Source organism: Prosopis cineraria, unplaced genomic scaffold, assembly GCF_029017545.1.
Source record: "Prosopis cineraria cultivar Desert tree isolate PC_DT_omini unplaced genomic scaffold, ASM2901754v1 PC11, whole genome shotgun sequence".
NCBI lineage: Eukaryota > Viridiplantae > Streptophyta > Magnoliopsida > Fabales > Fabaceae > Prosopis > Prosopis cineraria.
Window position 1 is genome coordinate 1302936 of NW_026555342.1, and position 21074 is coordinate 1324009.

The following is a 21074-nucleotide window of genomic DNA, read 5'->3' on the forward strand; positions in this document are numbered from 1 at the left end:
CATATTTACTTCTATTAAATACTTTACAATAAATATAAAATTATTATCAATAAAAATACTTTTTTAAAAAAAAGAAAATAATTATACCTCAAAAAATAAAAAATACCTTACATTTTTAATATCAAACTCCTCAAAAAATACTTTATATTTTTAAATAGAGAGAGCATAATTTTAAATTTCATCTTATTATGCCCATATAAAGAAGACATAACTGCAGCGGGTGTTGACTAGGCCCATTTGTGCTTATATGACTTGTGAGCTTGACCAAATGGATTAAATTGTAAACAATCTCTTAATTATTACTCTAATCTGTATAAAGGACGATCAAGCATAATTTTCAAATACAAGTATAAAATATCATCGGATATATATATATATATATATATGTTCATTGTTCAATTTATGTGAGCAACACCTACTTACATGGATTAAGCAAACTTAAGTTTTGAAATAACAGGAAGAAAAAACTCCCACAACGGTTAAATTTCACCTAAAAAGAATGAAAACGTCAGAGTATCTGGCTCTGCTCCATAGTGTATCACATCTTTAGTTTATTTAAATAAAGACAATCTGCAACAGAGACAGTAAATAAACTTAAGTTAACCTTTAAGAATATGCATGCCACGTATCCATCTGATCCTTTTACACACGCGCTAATAAATTCAGTCTCATTCGATTTATGCAAGGATGCATATACTAAATGCACTTTGAAAAGAAAAAACTGTACACGGCTTATAATAGACTAGAAGCCCTAGAAAACTATAATTCATAGTACAACTGATTCTTGCCAGCCACACACATTGAGTTAAAGTGTGGTTTTGTATTCCCAAAGGAGCTATATATGGGACACACGTGGCAAGTAATATTTCAAAATCAATGCAATGTTAGATTTTGACAGTTAACAGTTAACCAACCATTAGTGTAGGTCAGGAGATTATATACTACACTGCTCTACAATTCTCTTTACAGTGCCCCCTAACTCTTGAAAATACTTTTACAGTTGGATACATGAGAATTTGAATTAAGGTTTGGATTTAATCAAATCCTTCATTTGGATATTCAAAAGCCTATAGATTGGGATTTAATCCAAATCTAAATCCTAGTTTTCATTATAATTTTTTTGTAATTTCAATTTCCTTTAAATTCTAGTATCTTCACTATCAGTGGCTCTGTTACTCTTGTCTTTCCTCTCATCTCTCATTCTTGTTTCTCCCCAATTGAAGAATAGAGGTAAGCTCACTACTTCCACTTCTGACTTCCAATCTTCCATTTCCGTTTCAAATCTAAACTTGTCTCTCTTTTAACTTTAAAATTTTTTATACTATTTAAACAAAACATTTTAAATCTAGAATTTAAATTTAAATCCATCAATCCAAACACTGCCTAAAGGTAAAAATGCACTTTTAATTTTCCCCATTACTTATTGATTAACACGTGCAATGCTCAATATTTGAGAATATAGAACATTGACAAAGATAAATTCATTTATTAACATGTGACTTCAATTCTCCTCCAAAACTGTTGAAGATCTGAGTGCTAAAATGTACTTTGTATTTCTATAAAACCAAGCCATCATGTAACACCGAAGTGTATTACTATATATACCATCAACAATTAAACAAGTCAGTATCATGGGAAATTAACAACAATTCTACGCTTGATTATCAGAAAACTCAAGATTCAAGATTGGACAGTTAAACAAGTTATATGTACCAACCCCAATCTGAGAGAAGTGTCTGAACTATCATCGTCATGTGGAGGATCAAATATGCTGCCAATGTTGGCTGACTCAGATGACTGACCTTGTTCTTGCGAAACATTCCTCCCCTAAACACACACATTTTCCATCTTTAATAAGACTCTTATTTAAAACTAAGTAATTTGAGAACCAGTGATGTGGACCTTACTCTGAACTAAAATGCTTTCAAAAGCTTCCATATAATAGTCAGTCAAATTTGGTCAATAACAGATAAAAACTGATTTTTTTATAAAATATATCATAGGATAAAAGAACTAATTGGCTCATAAAACTATAGATCCATGAGCATCTGGCACCATAAACTCATTTTTAATGTAATGTTAGTCTTCAATTTTTGTTTGATAGATTAGCCAATCAGTACAGCAATTTATTTGTCTAAAAATATGATCAACCAAAACTGGTCACATCCTCAGCCTTCAATCAATCATACCTCAGCACCATTTGTTTCTTTCTTTTTGTTTCCCGCGAATGATGCCGTCTTTTATTTCCCTCTTTCTCAACATTAAATGCGCCACGAACAAAAAACAAAAAAGTCATATTCAAAGGAAATTAATCACTGCTTCTAACGGAGCCCTTTTCCTCATGTCAACAAACACTCATTTTCCGTCTTCAAACAAAAATGGACCCAAAAAGTTACAATAAAAAATCCAAAAATTATGGATAAGAACCTAATAAATTCAGAAAAGGACAAAAAAATTTATTGGTCTTTTTTTTTTTGTAATTTATGAGGTCCTTTTCTGTCATTTTTTGGTTAACTAAGGCCAGTTAAAACTAAATTTTCTTAACAGTAAAAGTTACATTGCATTGCTTCAAAAAGTTGAAAGAGAACATGTCAAAATTAGTTTCGGATCTCAGACATTCTTGGACCTATAATTTAGAGCCCAATTTGCTATTTTACCCTATATGATATATATTGATGTATATTTCCTCCATCTCTCTTTACTTGTCCTGATTTGCGTTTTAATTTTGCCCCTAAATATGTCCTGTTCCAAATTTTGAGGTATAATTATTTGTTTTATATAATACTCCCGTTAAGTGGAGGGCAAAACTGGAATAGAAAAATAATTCTTACATTGCACATAGATTTTTTCCTATGAGGACAAGTAAACAGTGACGGAGGACGTATAATTTAAATAAACTAATTCAATTATGACTCATTCGACAGCGGTTAAACCATCAACAGAGCAATAAACTTTAAATCAATATCTTAACCAGTTCAATACCCAGTCTAATTTCATAAACATGAGAAATGACAGACATTAATGATTAAAAATGCAAATACTTCAAAATGTTGATTACCTGTTTTAGTCGCTGATTCTCTTCCATCAATTGGATTCTCTGCACAGATAAAACAAGTAGCATTTTAAGAGAAGTGAGGGTACGTGAAAGCTAGATATGATGTAGTTTTAATACTTATGGACTAAATAATGAATGCGCGCGCGCAACGAATACACCATTCAATCCATAGAAGTCTTAGACTTGCTATTCTAGTCCATATAGTGCATATTTTAATGGATATTTTCACTTGAGATAATGCAACTTTTGATCCCTCAAAATTGTCTTAATTATTGACTTGGTCCTTAAAGTTTAAATTTTAAAATCAAGTCCCTAAAGTGTCATAATCATTCACAACAAGTCCCTATGGTTTGAAGGGGAAATAATACTATAAGGGCTAATTGCGTATACTTATGAAACTTTAAGGACTTAATTAATATAGATAAAACTTCAAGTGCCAAATTGATAACTAAGGCAAACTTGAAGAACCAAGAATTTCATTATCCCTTTTTATTTTAATTCAGTCAAATTGATAATGCAACTTTTGATCCCTCGAAATTGTCTTAATTATTGACTTGGTCCTTAAAGTTTAAATTTTAAAATCAAGTCCCTAAAGTGTCATAATCATTCACAACAAGTCCCTATGGTTTGAAGGGGAAATAATACTATAAGGGCTAATTGCGTATACTTATGAAACTTTAAGGACTTAATTAATATAGATAAAACTTCAAGTGCCAAATTGATAACTAAGGCAAACTTGAAGAACCAAGAATTTCATTATCCCTTTTTATTTTAATTCAGTCAAATATTTAGTAGCAGAATCATGTAGTTGTAAGGTTTGAAGACCAAGTATATATTCTTAATTCAAGAAATTGATAAATAGTTTTATTTAAGATTAAGGGACCAAACATTGAGACATATCTTTGGGAGGCCAAAAACAACATTAATTCCCTCTTTAATTTCTATCAGATATTTTATGGTCCAATTTAGTTTTGCTGCTAATTACACTGAATTTGTTGGCATTTACAAGTGTCTTGGATTCAAATTGAGAACATCACTATCCTCGATTCAAGAACACAAAATGGAAAAATGATTCAAATTCTACATGTATGAATGGGAAAGGGAAGGAAAGTTTTTGATGATGATAATTTTCTTTTCAAGTTTCAAGAACGTGTAACTAAACAAAACATAAATGAGATTTCAACAATTAAGTTTCGAACGTGATTGACCTTTATCTTGAGCGCACGGATCTCTTTCAACATCATTTCATCCTGCAAATCACAAAGAACCACCTACTCATATTAGTTACAATAATTTATGCATAGCAGCAATAAGTGGTTCCAGGAAAACAATCGTTGAAGCTTTGCTATTAATTAGAGCGTATTTGGATGGAGTAGTTTAAGGGAGTAATGTAATTCCCAAAATAGTCAACCCCACAATTCAAAAACCTCCTAATTGCTTCCGAAGTACTTTTCAAACTGAAAAGTAGGTCCAGGATAGGTTCTTCCATAATGCTACTAGTTCATATAATTGAAGTATCATGAGGCATAACAAAGTTGGGAGATGAGTTATCTTCATGTTTTCAGAGTTTGAAAGACTGTCTGTAAAATGACCCAAAAATTATTCTCTTTCTTTCTTCTTTTCTCTTCTTCTTTTCTTTGCCTCAACGAAGATACAAACAAATAAGTATATATGCAAATATAGAAGTGGACAAGACAATGCAAACCTTTGCTTTGACAACACGGCTCAAACCTTTTTCTAATTGTTCTTCAAGCTTCTGTAATTCCTTTGTGTCCAATCCTTCAAGCTCTTCCCCATTCAACTGCCTTTCAATCATAAGGGACATATAGTCATCCCTCAGTAATAAACACTATATTGTAGGAAAAACTCACAGCACACAAACACCCCCCCACCTCAGCTCCTGAACCTTATTGGCTTCTTCCTTGCTGAGCATGCTGAGGGTGTCCCTGTCAACTACATGTAAAATTTGATTAATTACTATTGAATCTTTGGTGAAGCAAAGTGAAACACACACCATTCTCTCCATATATACAACCTGATCTCTCTCTCTTGCTTTTTTGCCAGCATTTTTATCTATGAGGTAGACTTATTTAATTGCAAACCATAGGCAGAGGCCTGTATGTGGAGGAAAAATTTTCTAGTACTGAATACATATATATGATACCACCTCATTTGTATAATAACCTACTCCCTCTGGTCCTAATTATAGGATAAAGTTAACTAACTTCATGATTTTTAATGGTAGTTAATATCCTTAAACTAGTTAAAAATATTTGACTTTTTAATTTTGCCTTTCACTAAAATTAATGACCACAGTAAAATGTGTCTATAGATTAAAACTTGGTGCAATTATAAAAGAAGGGCAATATTGAAAAAAAAAAAATTAACTAGTACATCTTTACCCTATATTTAGGACCAAATAGAATTTTTAAAATTTTGCCTTACAATTAGGACTAGAGTAAATATTTATGTCATCAAGACAACACATTATTGAAACAATATCTTATACATATAACTAGAATAGGCCCTGTGCATTTTCGTGGAATTCAAGATAAGTCATCCCCTTCATTATTGTTTTGAATCATGAAGTTCCCAATACCTTTTATATTTTGTATTGAATGAATATTACTGATTGAAACTAAGACTTAGTTGTGGTTTAAACCATTAGTTCAGTGCAGATGATTCAACAGTGGCTTGAGAAATCACAGTGAAGTTTCTCGCTACAGTTGAACCCTTTAAAAGTTCGGGCCAGGGCACATTTTTGGAAATTAATGAGAAAATAATGAAATAGCTAAGTCAATCGCAGAAGCAGCTTAAAAAATTACAAATATATTATCAATATTGCTACCTTAATAGATCATAATTTAATTTAATTGGTTATATTACTTAGAAAAGGGAATCATCCACGCAATAATTAACTAATAGTCAATAAAGCTGAATTCTGTGAAATCCAAGAGAGTGGAATTAAGTTAATGTTTTATCAATGGGCGGCAGGAACCTGTCAGGACAATTCCCAAAAATGATTTATTAAATTAAAAGAAAAGATTGAGATATATATATATATATATATATTTTTGACCAAGTGACTTGAAATAAAATACGTGCGTGTAATGATCTTATCACCTCAATAGAAGGATGGTCTAATCTTTCATCTGAGAGCAGACGACGCCTTTCAATAACCTGCTGCACACTATATGAAGGAAAAAAAGTGGGTTATTCAAATTTTTCTGCCTTCGAATTTGCACAAAACATGTTAATGAAATCTTGCACTTTCTCTAATATAACAATAAAATTCTTATACTATGACGGTAATATCATATTACATATCTATATCCACCCTCTTTGATTAAATTAATCTGTTGTTGGTTTTTTTTACTCACCGGTTTCTGAAATCTGTATCATGCCCTCACTCATCTGGTTCCAGCCAGGACAGACCAAACTCCTAGTGACAACTTTTTTTTTTTTTTTTTTGAGTCTAACATAGGGAGCCTCAGAGTTGTGAAATGGGGTTTATAAGTGTGAGGTGCTCTCTCACCCAATAGGCTAGTATTTTGAAATAGACTCTTCCTTTAAACTTGTGTTCATAACATTAGTGCTCTTGTTGAGAGGCCAATCTCATGAAGAGGGCTACCCATAGAGGGTTTTGACAACAACTCTCGGACAGGATAGCATATTGTTGAGAGTGCCACAATGAGGAGCTTCACAAGTAAAAGGGGTTTATAAGTGGGAGATGCTCTCCCACCCAACAAGCTGGTATTATTATGGGATAGATTCTCCTTGAATTTGTGCTCATAACAAATTTTTCTTTATACACATGACTCAAACTCAAGAATCATTCTTTACATACATGGTTTTGGTATACATAGACATGAAAGTTTCAAATATTTATATCTATTATTACATTTATACAGTAATAGGCATTCGACAATCCTGACTGACTAGAATCAAATTCAACTATATGATACCCTACTTATCTTGACTAATTAATTTCTATGAACGGACCACTTACATAACAAAAAATAATTAAGGGATAACCTATCTACTGGAAGCTCTCACTTGATCCTCTTAATCTCCTTCCGGATGTGGACAAAGAAACAATATTAGCCAAAAAAAAAAAATTCTCTTTCTCGTAAGTTCTAAAACACCTCTATTTTTTTAGGGGATAAAAAAACATTTGACTCTCAAGTGAGTATGTCATCTTTATTCAACCCCAAGAATCTCTCAGTCCGTTGATTCTATCTTATATAGTTCTCTTCCTAAAATGGTTTTCGTGGCATTGAAATACTATTTGTTAGGAGCTCACGTGTCAAAGCAAAAAGGGTGGGGGGACAACCAATAGGTCTCAAATAAACCTATATTTAATTATGACTAAAAAAGGAATAACTCCACATTTTTACAACTCTAAAATATTTGAACGGGAAAAAAAATTTACTCATACAAGCTTGAATAATTCTAAAACCCTCATCACACAAAAATACTACCTAAGATCCTTGTTACACTCATAATCCTATACTTGAATGTGATGCCAAAATGACTTGATCACGACTATTCAATACCTTGATTAATAATCTTACAATTGAACTTTCTATAATGATGAAAAAAAAAAAAAGATTCTTAAGGCATTTATTTATAAGAAAAGTTCTCACCGTTCATCTTGAACTCTCAGCTAATATGAGACTTCAACTTAGAGAAGCACTACTCTAACCGACTTGACGTAAAATGATTAATCATCTTGGAAATTTCTAAGTTTATCTTTGCATTCTATGAAGTGCATGGTAACTCCTACAACTAGTCTTGTTGAGAAGTGATGTAAATCTCATGAATTAATTGTGTCTTTAAGATGAAATTAATCAAAACATTCTTGTAACATTTTACGTCTCACTGAAAGAGTGAAAAGCACCTAATCACTATACCAATATGGAGATTGTCAACCCCAAAGGTAAAATGTATAGGAAAAGCATTTCTAAAAACAACCTTACAAAATTTTAATTAAACTCGTTTCTAACTATTTGTGTTTGTTTATCCTCCTCCATTTTTATGCCATATATAATCAAGAAGAGTTAGTATCCTGAATAGTGCATGTAAATATGCACAAAGGATGTTAAGTAAACTTCATTTAGAGAGAAAACACTTACAAGTGACGCTATGTATATAATCTGATCTAAAGTGTTTCATTACTTTTTGGAATGTTTCCATGTTCATAATAATCAATTTTAACATGGTAAAGTTTAAACTAGTCTGCAGGAATGAATAGTAACCTGTCAGTAAGCATAAAGACTTCAATGTTCATCATTTAGCTAGTGTGTTAAATCTGACTATTAATTATCCTTGGACATGAAAAAGACTGAATATTCTCCAATGTTATAATTCAAAGTGGCAGTTTTGATATATTACTCTATGTACATCTTTTTCTGCGTTGTGATCCTCTGAAGTTGTATAATGGATGAGTTATTGGTGGAAAGGTTGGTCCAATTAGAAAAGGGGGAAGAAAGAAAAATGATCAAAACATCTAACCCTATGAAACTTGATAGAGACCAAATTCAGAGGATCTGAATCCTCTCTTTTCTTAAGCAACTAGATGTAGTATATATATACATGTATATTTTTCAGTTGCAAATGTAGTAAATCTTTAAATAGTCAAAAAGAAGTCATTTTCTAAAATAAAACATCCACTTGTATGGTATAAGGGCATATATTGAACATGAAATGAAGTGTAACATGACATCATATTGGTATTACCTTTGCAGTTATATATCAAAATAACAACAAATTAAATAATTATTTTAGAAAGCCATTCATTTTACGTCATGACGGGGAAAAAAAAAGACATTCTTTATAAGTATACATTCAAGAATCAGAATAAATAGGGAAGTGGACCTTTTTAGGTGGGGAAAAAACAAGCTAAGTACAACAAAGCAAGACAGCCAAGTTAACTATAGTCATCATTTTCTGAAATGAGAGAGTTATCAAATCCAGGAGGATCGAAAACAGTGATTCTGCAGCTAGCTAGCACGCCTAAACCATCCTCTTATGCTTCTCTAGAACAATGAGTTCAAAATAAAATTAAAATAATAAGCACAAGTACATGATTACAGATCTTGCATATGTATGTATGTATGTATGAGACCATGTATTCAATAAATAATTCACTGGCAAAAGCATTGAAGTATCATCATCACATAACATCAAGGAAGAGAAAGATATATAGAAAAGAATACAACAAATTTTATCTTCATGAGTAGAAAGTTAAGGAAAGTAAAACAGAAGGAGAGAGGGGAGACCTTGAGCTACCATATTCGAAGAGCTTGCCACTAGAAGAAAAGACTATGAGAGCAATCTCAGCATCACAGAGAGTGGAGAGTTCAAGAGCCTTCTTGAATAGTCCTCTTCTTCTCTTTGAAAATGTCACCTGCCTCGCTGTTACGTTATCGATCTTCTTTATTTCTATCTTTTGTCTAGTCATTTCCTTATTAAGCAAAAGGATACCCAGAAATTAGGGATCAGAAATGGGAAAAAATAATAATAATAAATATTTCTTATCTCATCCTGTCTCTGAAAAGTAAAAATTACCGATGAAATGTACCCTTTGAAGGAGATGAAATCATACACAAAAATTTGTAGAAAAATCAGTTTCCTGCCGGCGAAAATAGGAAGGACGTTGACTCATCTACTTTCCCAAAACAGAAGTAGGAAATCAACATCAGATCTAATTAAAGTAATACAGAAAATTATATTCGTCATAAATGAAGACAAGAAAATCAAAAGAGAAACCTTGAAGAAAGATGGCTTCTAATCAGAACAACCTGATGAATCTTGTACCGTCAAAAACCAAAATATTGAGGATTAAACCAGGAGCATGAAGAAAGGGGAGAGTAAAGAGATATAGAGAGAGAAGGGGGGGATACTATTGCAGGAAAACAAAAGGAGGAAAGAAACTAGTTGGAGGAAGCATTATTACTGTCTAAAAGAGGAAATGTAAGAGAGAGGACGATGCTTACCAAGAATCCGTAATCAACCCTAGCTGGAAAGAAAGTTTAGCCGATAGTACTAGTATGTATAGTAGTGATGACCTTGAACCAATGAACCCCACCTAACAATTAGAGAGAGAGGGAGAAAGACAGAGGACGAGGCAAGTGGGAGGTAAGGTAAGATTTTTTGCATTAAAAAAATGAATTACCTGTTATCGAGCGATGTTGCTTATTTCGTTTTCTTTCCTTTTGTGGGCTTAGCAGGGACACGGTGGCAGGCACTAGCCCCCACAAAACACCATCCAATGAATTTGCTTGGGGGAGAGAGATATGAAATGCGCTCGGCAAATGATGGGGCTTTCCTCTTATGGTCAAGCCAAAAGGTTGGTTTCTTGCCTGTCAAATACATTTACTATGGGGAAATTGAAGCCTCCAACCTTTTCTACCGTTTTTGTTTTTTTGTTTTTAACTGTTTGGACTAACAGGGACGCGGTGGCAGGCGTTGCAACTTTACCAAAAAGCCCGAATTAATTTGTAATTTTTTTAGTAAAATTATACATGTGAATGAAGTTAATTAAATATATTTTATAATTTTAATTTTTTATAAACTTTTTAAATTATCCTTCATAAATAAGAGAGGGAGGGCAAGAAATTTATTCAATGAGTGAAATAATGATGGGTCAGATTGAAGTAATCACCATTAATAAAACTTTAATATTTTAATTTTATTTATAAGTCACTTCCAACATGTTTTACTAGTATCAAGGAAAATTTTAAAACTCATTAACTTTATCTTAAATTTTAAGAAGTTGTTAACTTTACCCCTATTAAATATACATAATTTAATAACATATTTTTTTTTTTCAACATTTAATGAAGGGTATTTTTTCTAAAATATCTTATATTTTTGGATATTAAATCACTTCTAAAAATTTATAATCTATATTTATAATCTATAATATTATGTAAACACGATCAGGTGGGTACTGTAGGTCTGCAATACCCACCTAACTTTTTTGGTTTTGTTGTCAGTTTTTCTTTTCTTTTTTTTTTTGTTATTGTCTGTACCCATCCGTGATCTTTTTAAAATTTGTTATGAATCTATAGTACTCATCCAACTTTTTTTTTAAAATTTATTTGTTAATTTTTTAATGTTTTATAATAAATAAAAAAGGAAAAGAATAAATTGGGTAGGAGATACATGTGGGATATGCAATTAAAAATGAGTAAAATATATTATCTATTTTTATCTTAATTAATGATACTTCTCTTATATTTTTTAAAACCTATATGAATATTTTTTAGTATGAATAATTATAAAATACAAACTTTTCTTTTATTTTTAAGATTTTATTTTTAATTCATCTAATTATTAGTTGATTGTTAAGTCACATATATTGAACTAAAATATATCTATTTAAATATAAATGTTGCCTAAAAATTATTTAAATTAGCAAATAATAATTTTTTATTATCTAATTTTATTTATTTTGTAAATTTTTAAAAATTAAATATATAAATGGGTCAAAAAATATATTCAAAAATGCAGTTCATGAACTTAATAAAGAGAAAAATAAAATAAAATAATTTAGAGTTGTTAAGTTAGCCTAAATAAATTCTAAAACTAGAAGTGTCAAGAGTCAAATTTGATTATAAATTTTTTTATATGTGAGACCTAAGAAAAATTAAATTGTTAATGTGAAACTTATAATTAAAAATGAGTAAAATATTTTGACATTTCCTTTGTTTTATCTTAATTAATGATACATGTCTTCTATTTTTGAAAACCTATATGAACATTTTTTCTTCTAATATAGATAGTTATAAAATACAAGCCTCCCTTCTATATTTAAGATTTTATTTTCTAATATAGATAGTAACAAATTTTAAAAATTTTATATTCATCACTAATTTTTACCATGAATTTTACATGATTTTTAAGATATAAAAATCTTCATATTTTTACACATTCTCTAAATTTTTAACTTTTATGAATGTTGGTCCCACACTCACATTTTTTAATAGTAGATCATATATTTACTTTTTTATTGAGTCCCACAACTATACTATTTATTTTCTTTAATAAGATCATCCATTAACTAATTTTAAAAAATTATTTTTTAAATAATTATTAATTTAATTTTATTAATTAAATTATAAGTTTGTCACCCACTTTTTTATCATTAGAAATTTCTTTACATATCTAACACCTATTGTTTTTACCATGATATTTCAAAATATAAAAATATTATTATATTTTACACCTTATCTAAATTTTTAAAGTTTAAAATTATATGTTTCCACTCACATTTTTTTAGCTATCGATCCACACACCACTTTTTAAGATTTTATTTTTATCCACCTAACCATTAGTTGACCATTAAGTTATATGTGTTGAACTAAAATACTCATATTTAAATATAAATATTATCTAAAAATTATTTAAATTATCAAAAAATAATTTTTTAACTTTTTTAAAAAGTTAAATATATAAATTGGCCCAAAAAGAATTCAAAAACACGGTTTCTAGACTCAATAAAGAAAAAAATAAATTAAAATAATTTTTAAAAATTTGGAGTAGATAAACCAACTTAAATAAATTTAAAAACTAGATGGGTAAGAGTTGGGCTCGACTATACATTCTTTTATATGTTTATATATTTTAAAATCAGTATGAATTAAAGGGAATGGAAAGAATGTGAGATTTTAATAAACTTGATTTTCTTAAAAAATTAAAGTAGTGTGTTTTAAAGAAGTGGTGTGTGGGCCTATAGTTAAAAAATGTGAATGGGGGCATATAATTATAAATTTTAAAAATTTAGACAAAGGTATAAGATATAATATTATTTTTATATTTGAAAGATCATAGCAAAAATAATTAGTGTTAGGTGTTTAAAGAAATTTCTAATAATAAAAAAGTGGGCGACAGATCTATAATTTAATTAATAAAATTAAATTAGTAATTATTTTTTAAAAAATTCTTTAAATTAGTTCATGGATGATTTTGTTAAAGAAAATAAATAGTATAATTGTGGGACTCAATAAAAGAGTAAATATATGATCTACGATTAAAAAAATGTGAGTGTGAGACCAACATTTTTACAAGTTTAAAAAATTTAAACAATGTGTAAAAAATATGAAGATTTTTATATTTTGAAAGATCATGTGGAATTCATGGTAAAAATTGGTGGTGAATATAAAATTTTTAAAATTTGTTATTAATTTTTAAGTTTTTATTTTCATCCATCTATCCATTAATTGACCATTAAGTCATATGTGTTGAACTAAAATGGTCATATTTAAATATAAATAATATCTAAAAATCATTTAAATTGTCAAAAAATTAATTTTGTAACTTTTTTAAAATGTTTAATATATAAATTGGCCAAAAAAATTCAAAAACATAGTTTCTGGACTCAATAAAGAGAAAAATAAAATAAAATAATTTTCAAAAATTTGAAATAGTTAAACTAACCTAAATAAATTTAAAAGCTAGAGGTGCAAGAGTTGGGCTTAGTTATAGGTTTTTTATATGTTTATATATTTTAAAATTGATATAAATTGAGGATCTAATAGGAATGGAGAAAATGTGAGATTTTAGTAAACTTGATTTCCTTAAAATTAAAGTAATATGGTTTAAAGAAGTAGTTTGTGAGCCTACAGTTAAAAAATATGAGTGGGGGTATATAATTTTAAATTTTAAAAATTTAGATAAGGTGTAATATAGAATAATATTTTTATGTTTTGAAAGATCATGGTAAAAATAATATGTATTAAATTTGTAAATAAATTTCTAATGATAAAAAAGTCAGCAGTGAACCTATGATTTAATTAATAAAATTAAATTAGTAATTATTGGGTGTAAAAAGGTGTGATATTAAATTGAAAATTGGGTGTAAAAAGCTATTTTCTTTCAAAATTTGGCATCTTAAATGCTTAATTTTTATCCCTTGTCGCATTAGACCACATTAGGCCTAAGTCCAAAAAGACCACATACACTTGATTGGCACATTATACACATATATCATATCAGATACACAATTTGACCCCTATCTCTAAATACCGGTTAGTAAGTAAAATCATAAACAAGAGATAAAGTAGTATCATTTTAATAAAACAGCATAAATATGCATACACACAACATCATTCTCATTCACTACTATGCATATATATTCTTGGTTTCCCCCTAGTGGAGTAAGCTCAATGCTTGAACTAGGACTTTTAACCTTACATGAAATGGAGCTCACTGAGCTATTATCTCAGACCAAGTATAATCAATATGGGTGGTCTTTTAAGTCTCCACTAGAGGAGCATACTCAACACTTTCACTGTCAGGATTTCCTAGCCTTAGACAGAGTAGGGCCAAGACCCCCTACCTTAGTCTAGAGTAAACTCGTGGATAATTCTCTTAGGTCCTTTGTGGTGAAAAAAGCTCTAAGCTCAATACCTTCAGGATTTCCGACTGCGACTCCCTATCTTAGTCTAGGGTACATTGGTGGATGTAAATGCATATACCTTTTCACATACATTACAAACATCACTCACCCACTCGCATGTATATTTCTTTCACAATTCTGCTACTCTATTAGTTCATAAAACATAAAGCATATAATTATATAAAATACTTGTAAATAATTTCACAAACCAATAAATAAAAAAAGTTACTCCAGTATCAATGGTTACCATTCTCACATTCGACTCCCAAGGGTGCAGATTCTTACAAGCTACTTCTCAAATGCTCAACCTACACAATGAGATTTCCTTAATTAGTTTTCAACATTCCACATAGGGTACTAATTTACTAAGCCAAATTCTTTAATACACAAAATAGTTCCATGAACACTTTTTGAATCCACATAATTCATTCTTTATAGTCATGTCATGCCCCAAAAATAAAGGGTCACTAACACAGGTGTGAACCACATCACATATCCTCGTAAGCCTTACTTTGAATGCTCAATCCATTTCTAAAATGTAATTAGATTTATATTGAAATCTTAACAATCTTAATATTAATCATTATAATAAAAGCTTCAGCATTTTTATAGAAATTTCGGCAGAACCTTCCCTATAAATAGGATCTCTCAAAAATTTTACAATACAAGAATGTTCACAAAATGTCATATCAATTAGCAACTTAGCTCCTTCCAGTTAGCAGATAGTATATATATCAAAATAAAACCTTGATTGTAATCTATGTGGAGCATATCACCATAGTTTTAAAAAATAAGTACATAAGCATTTATAATTATATCAAAGAGAGAGATTTCAATCAATTCTCTGCCCAGCACATCTAAAAGTCCTTAGGGGTTAGCAAGAGAATCAGTGTCAACTAAGGTATCTGAGACTAGTAATAATTTTTCAGTGAATAATGTCCCAACAATAAATAATAAAACATGAATAAAAAGGAAATTTTGAAATAGTTATGTAAGTTAAAGAGACAACAATTTTCATAAAAATTTAATAAACTTCATACTAAAATGGCTCCATAAATTTTCAAATAAAATCTTAAATTATTGAACTATTATAGCAAATAATAATATCACTTAATTTCAAGAAAGTACATAAATGAAATAAATATTTATAAATAAATTACTAAATAAAAACTAAGGGATATAAAATCACCAAATAATTGGATTCATAATTATAGGAACGTATCAGAACAATTAACAAATGTGAACACACAATCCACGAGGGTAAATAACTAAACATAGCTTATGCCATGAAGACAAACGTGGACATACAGTCCATAAGGGTAAGTAAACAAACATGGCTAGAGTTACGAAACAAACATGGACACATAGTCCATGAGGGTAATGCTAACCAAACACGGCGTGAAGCTATAAAAATCAAATGCAGGTACAAGACCCACGAATAAGAAACATGAGAATAGAGCTCATGAAAATCAAACTAGCTAATTATTGACTAAGGCATGCCAGGGGCTAACGAAACTGCTATTAGCAACCAGTGTTCTATATATAGCCCTTTCAAAATCAACTTTCAAACATATGAAAAAAAAAATCACTTTCAAAGTATAAATTTATTTTCTCCGTGTCAAACTCACGTGAATCATTTAAAATATCAATCTTCTAAATATAAAATTTCGCAGCTAATGTTTGATAAACTTTATCGGCTAGTTCTCATGATTGTCTTTATCAAACAAAAGAGTATTAGAATTTGTAAAAAGCATTTTCATCAATCTATTAAGTATATGTCATGACTTCAAGAAATAAAACAAGTAAGTTAACAAAAATAGCTAATGTAAGTAAAATATATTTATAACTGTAAATCATTGAAAACAATATTTAATTTTTTTTGCTAATATATAAATTGATTGGGACTAATCCTCAAAGGATTAACCCTTACTAAACCAGCCTTAACCCCATAATTAAGGTAATCAAGGGATTAACCCTCAAAGGATTACTAAAGTTGTAAAATTACATAAAAGAGAAGAATTCTCAAATCATTTACAATAGGATCTTAAATTCAATATTTAAATTCTCAAACAACACTTATTATGCTCAAATCAGAGTTTAAAACAATGTGGAAGCTGGAAAAATCACATGGGACCTAAAACATTAAGTTTTAAAACTCAAAACTAAATTTTGTGCAAAAAACATGACATACATCGAGTAGCATAAGACATATGCGCCATGGCTTATCCCTCTCTGTGCCATGTGCCACAGTGTATTGCATAAAATTGACAACAATAGCTGTTGCCATTTGACAGCAGTGGGAGCAAACTTCCAGCAAGTCCTAAATCTCCATCCGACGTTCGATTAAGATGGTTTTAGTATCTACACAGAGCTTTCTCCTAGCTCTAGCTAATGGCATAGGTTTCACACTCAAATTTATTTTCTATAAAAGTTAGATACCAAAACCCCTTTTTACCACTTTTCACATAAAACACAAAACTTTAGTATCCTAACTCAACCACAAGTGTCAAAAGCCTATATCGACCCTCCAACCATACTCAATAGACTCTAGCGGACCTGTGTAAAGCCAAAGACAACCAAAAACATTTATTTCTCAGAATTAGTACTCAACCCCCAAATTTCACAAAATACAAGGGGGAGGAAAATCATGCACAAAACCATACTTTTCATTTCAATTCTTTCAAAATACACATGTTTCTACTTGCATAAGTATTTTGGCTCTATTTATGGGTTTACAACAAGAACTCACTAACTTGGGGCATAAAATACACAAGTTGTATGCTATAGTAATGCAAGTTATACAAAATAATGACATGTAATCCTAGTTGGAAATTATACAACATTAATACATAAAATAAAGTAAAGAGGCTTGAAAGTAGGATTTTGCCACAATCCTATACCTTAGAGTGTTTTTTTCCAACTCTAATTTAATAAGTTAGGCCCTAAAAATATTGAGAATTGAGGGTTGAGTACAACCACTTAGTAACTAAGTTTCACCTAATCTATGCAGTAACATATCAATTATAAACAGATGCAAATAGGCAAAAACACAACATTGCCATAATATGATAGAATTGGCCCTGTTTCACAATATTAATTACCATGTGACCAGGCCCTTAACACATGTATCCATTTTAAATTACAATGCACAATACAGGGTCGCAATACTACTAACCATGTGCCTTTAATAAATGTCGAACCACAATACTAACAACCATGTGGCTGGATTTATATGCATGATCATATGACAATCTTATGCCTTCCTGTTACCTCAAACATGAAACTGGTGGCTATCATGTGGCTACATCCTTCACGGACTAACCCAACCTTCCATTTGTGAGGAGCTACTGGGCTAAGGTTGGCCCACTCACGTATGTAATTCAGTTTTCCTCAATACTATCAACCATTGGGTGTCGTGCCCCTAATCTAGCCTCCTCATGAACTGGTGGAGACTAGTTAGGTTCGAGTTCCTTATAAAATAAGTGGGATAGTCTTGAATCAACTATGGGATAAGGGCTACCTCCTGATTTTAATGGTCGATGCCAAGGCAAGTTCCAATTCCAACGGTCATTGCCAATACCATGTGAAGTTATCCGTCTACTCCTCTTCTTAGGTGAACTCTCACCAATGATCATGCTATGCATGTATTTTACATATTTATATATTCTAATTCACAATGCATCTCATATGAAATTATACCCTTAAATTCACAAACTCTACATACTCCACAAATGAAAAATAATATTTAGTAAATCTTCATAACATGCTAATAATTAAAAACCATCAAACATAAATAGATGGCATGCATAGGGTTTTTGTCATTTCAAAACCATTTCCTAAGAATCATCACATTGCCAAATTGCATCATTACTTAGAAATATAAATCATATTTCAAAACAACTATTCCAATAAACAACCAATTAATATTCAACTATATCAATTAGGTATTCCCGATTACTTTAAACTTTTGAGAGCTCAAAGGTTTATCCCTTACAATACCAACTTCCAAAGCTTCACACAAGCTTAAATGGTGCCAAATTGAATCTCACTATATTCATAATCAAGAATATAATCATTATCTCATTTTTTAGAATTTACCAATGCCAAACTTCATATATCTATTCTATCAATCTTATAAATCACTATCCATTCATACTCAATAGGTTCATTAGGTTCCATTGAAGCATATTATCATTTATAGATCTTCAAACCATCATTAATGGATATAAAATTCTCCCAACTACCTCATCAATGACCAATTTTTGAAGATTAAGTGCTCCATTCAACAAACTCTTGATAAAATCATTAAGGTAGGGTTTATCTATCACAAACAACTCCCATTATCTTTCTTTTAACTAATGGGACTATAACTCCTATGGATCAAAAATCACCATTAATGCTTAAACCCTAACTCAAACCTTTATAAATGGAAAAGAGAAGGGAAGAAGGAAGCTTATCACACTTACCTTAAGTGTTAGAAAGCTTAAAATTGCCTTCAAGGGTCCCAAAGTGTGTGCCCTAATAGAGCCTCACTCATGTTCTTTCTGTTTCTTCCTTCTTCTTCTCTATTTTTCTTGCATAGATACGAATAGATTTAATCAAATTTTTAGTTGTGTGCTGTAGTGTAGGGTGCCTTTTATTGCGACGCATGGCAAAGAGAGGTCGGTTGCATTTGAATCTGCCCTTGTACGTCATAATGGATTGACCATATGCCGTGGCATATGGTACAGAGGGTATGCCTTCACTTTTTCTCCTTCTTTTCATGCGCGAGTGAGCTACCATCAATCTAGACCCATTTCTAAGGCTAAAATCACAATTAACTACACCAATTAGGCCTTTCTAGCCACACACTTCATTAACTTACTAATCACCCTTATTAGGTTAATAAATTATGATTAAATTTTCTCGGATGTTATAGCATCGATTCTAACTTCTAACCTATAAATTAGTTCTCTTATAACTTCAAAGCAGCTTTTTACTTGCTCATCATTAACGAACAGAAAGAATGGATCAAATGAAGATATATGGTCATGAATAAGAAGTAGAGCAGACACAAGCTGCGAGAATAGCAATCTAGTAACAGCAAATTCACAGTATCTTAGCTCTCTCATTAGTGATAGCAAAGAGTGAATGAGAAAGAGAAGAGATCAAAGATGGCAAAGGAACTAGAGATCAGGTCACATCGATCATAGAATTTTCTCTCCCTCTCATTCTGTCAAACTGAGATAGAAATAAGGAAGAAAAGGAAGAAAAAATAAAGTTGATGAGGAAGGGGTATATTAGTAATTTGACAAAGTTGAAATTACAAAAATAAACTCCCTTTTTGTGTTTTAGTAGATTTAAACTCTAGACTAAGTAAATGAATTATGTGCATAGTTCTACTATGCCAACACTCATTATTGTCATAATTGCTCCAAACATAAATAAAATACACTTTAAACAAATTATTATATATTTATTTTTATTTTATTTATCAGGATCATTACAATTCACTCGCCTTTAAGCTATTCAAATGACTAAAAACATTCCTTTTCCTCATTTATTTATCAACTTTCCTATTGTCAACCTAGTAACTTAGGTTAATTTAAGCCTTTATCCTTAAAGTTCAATCACTAAACCCTAGACTAGTTGCACAACCTTAGTTTCACACCCGAAAGCCCTTTTTAAACCTTTTCTTTAGATTTTAACTCCTTAAAACTCCCTAATCTAATATCTCTACTAACCAAACTTATAGAAATTAGGGTAGCAATGTAGTATAGGGCAGTATGAAACTTACCCGATAAGTTACTGGTCGGTGTAAACTCCTAAACTCTCATGGATCAATGCCCCAGTAGAGATAAACCCTCTTTTCACTCCTCAGTTGCATTTTCCCTTCCTTTCTCCTTTAATTTCATAAGCTGAGAATGTCAGCTTCATCCAAATTTTATGCCATGTGTCGTGGCACATACAGCACATGCTACGGTGTGTGGCACAGTGAGTCAAATCTCACTAGTGCTCGCGCGTTAAGTCCCAAATCACAATCTACCATCCAATCTTGTAACCACACCAACCAACTAGTACTGCACATTAATCCCCTGTCCAAAACCATAATCAATCTACTAATTACTAATTTACACGTGATTAGCAACTAGTTTCATTAGATTGAAATGCAAGATGTTACAATCTAGCTATGGGTTTTGAATTTTACGAGACTTATTTGTAAATAAATCTACTCTACAGGACCTATACATAATTTTCTAAAAGGAAAAATCTTATCTACTTAGCTAAGCATATAAGTTTAATACATGTAAATCCTTTATATGTTATTTCTTTAACAAACCTTTGTCCAAAAAAATATTTTGATAAAAAAATCTTGTTTTTAATATTTTTAATACATTAAAATCTATTTATTTTTATTTAATTAGAAAAGTACATTATGTATATAAGACTAATGGACTTGTGTACCCTGTCATTTGTAAACTATCCAATAAACTTTCACCATTTCAATCAAATACAATATTTTGTTATTATTTCTAATTATTTTATTTTTAAAGTAGAGTATCTCTTTACTGTCTTATATCTTCTCTCTATCATCATCATCAATGCAAAATCAACCCATAGTTGCAACGACATGAC

At 30.5% G+C, this 21074-nt stretch overlaps 1 protein-coding gene and 1 long non-coding RNA gene across 3 annotated transcripts; both read right to left on the reverse strand.

The window, feature by feature from the left end:
- Window positions 1–334: 334 nt before the first annotated feature.
- Window positions 335–6059, reverse strand: LOC129285736 (MADS-box protein JOINTLESS-like). 2 transcript variants are annotated; one of them, XM_054921604.1, is made up of 6 exons: window positions 4948–6029; window positions 4761–4860; window positions 4264–4305; window positions 3059–3097; window positions 1718–1827; window positions 335–570 (listed from the first exon to the last, which is right to left on the reverse strand). In XM_054921604.1, the coding sequence occupies exons 1-6, from the start codon at window positions 5079–5081 to the stop codon at window positions 552–554; spliced, it is 444 nt and encodes a 147-aa protein (XP_054777579.1). In that variant the 5' UTR covers window positions 5082–6029; the 3' UTR covers window positions 335–551. The 2 variants fall into 2 exon arrangements, with proteins under 2 accessions (XP_054777579.1, XP_054777578.1); XM_054921603.1 differs by lacking the exon at window positions 335–570 and having other exon boundaries at window positions 1573–1827; window positions 4948–6059.
- Window positions 6060–9510: 3451 nt separating this feature from the next.
- LOC129285737 (uncharacterized) lies at window positions 9511–10022 on the reverse strand. Its single transcript, XR_008587276.1, has 3 exons — window positions 9827–10022; window positions 9626–9722; window positions 9511–9521 (listed from the first exon to the last, which is right to left on the reverse strand). It is a non-coding gene; the product is annotated as an uncharacterized LOC129285737 (long non-coding RNA).
- Between the last annotated feature and the right edge of the window lie 11052 nt (window positions 10023–21074).

Excerpts from the sequence above, each read along its gene's own strand:
- LOC129285736 (XM_054921603.1), bottom strand. The coding sequence starts at position 5,081 with ATGGAGAGAATGGTGTGTGTTTCACTTTGCTTCACCAAAGATTCAATA. Across the intron at positions 4,861-4,947 it reads AATAAGGTTCAGGAGCTGAG|GCAGTTGAATGGGGAAGAGC; the intron begins GTGGGGGGGTGT and ends TATGATTGAAAG. Across the intron at positions 4,306-4,760 it reads GCCGTGTTGTCAAAGCAAAG|GATGAAATGATGTTGAAAGA; the intron begins GTTTGCATTGTC and ends TGTGATTTGCAG.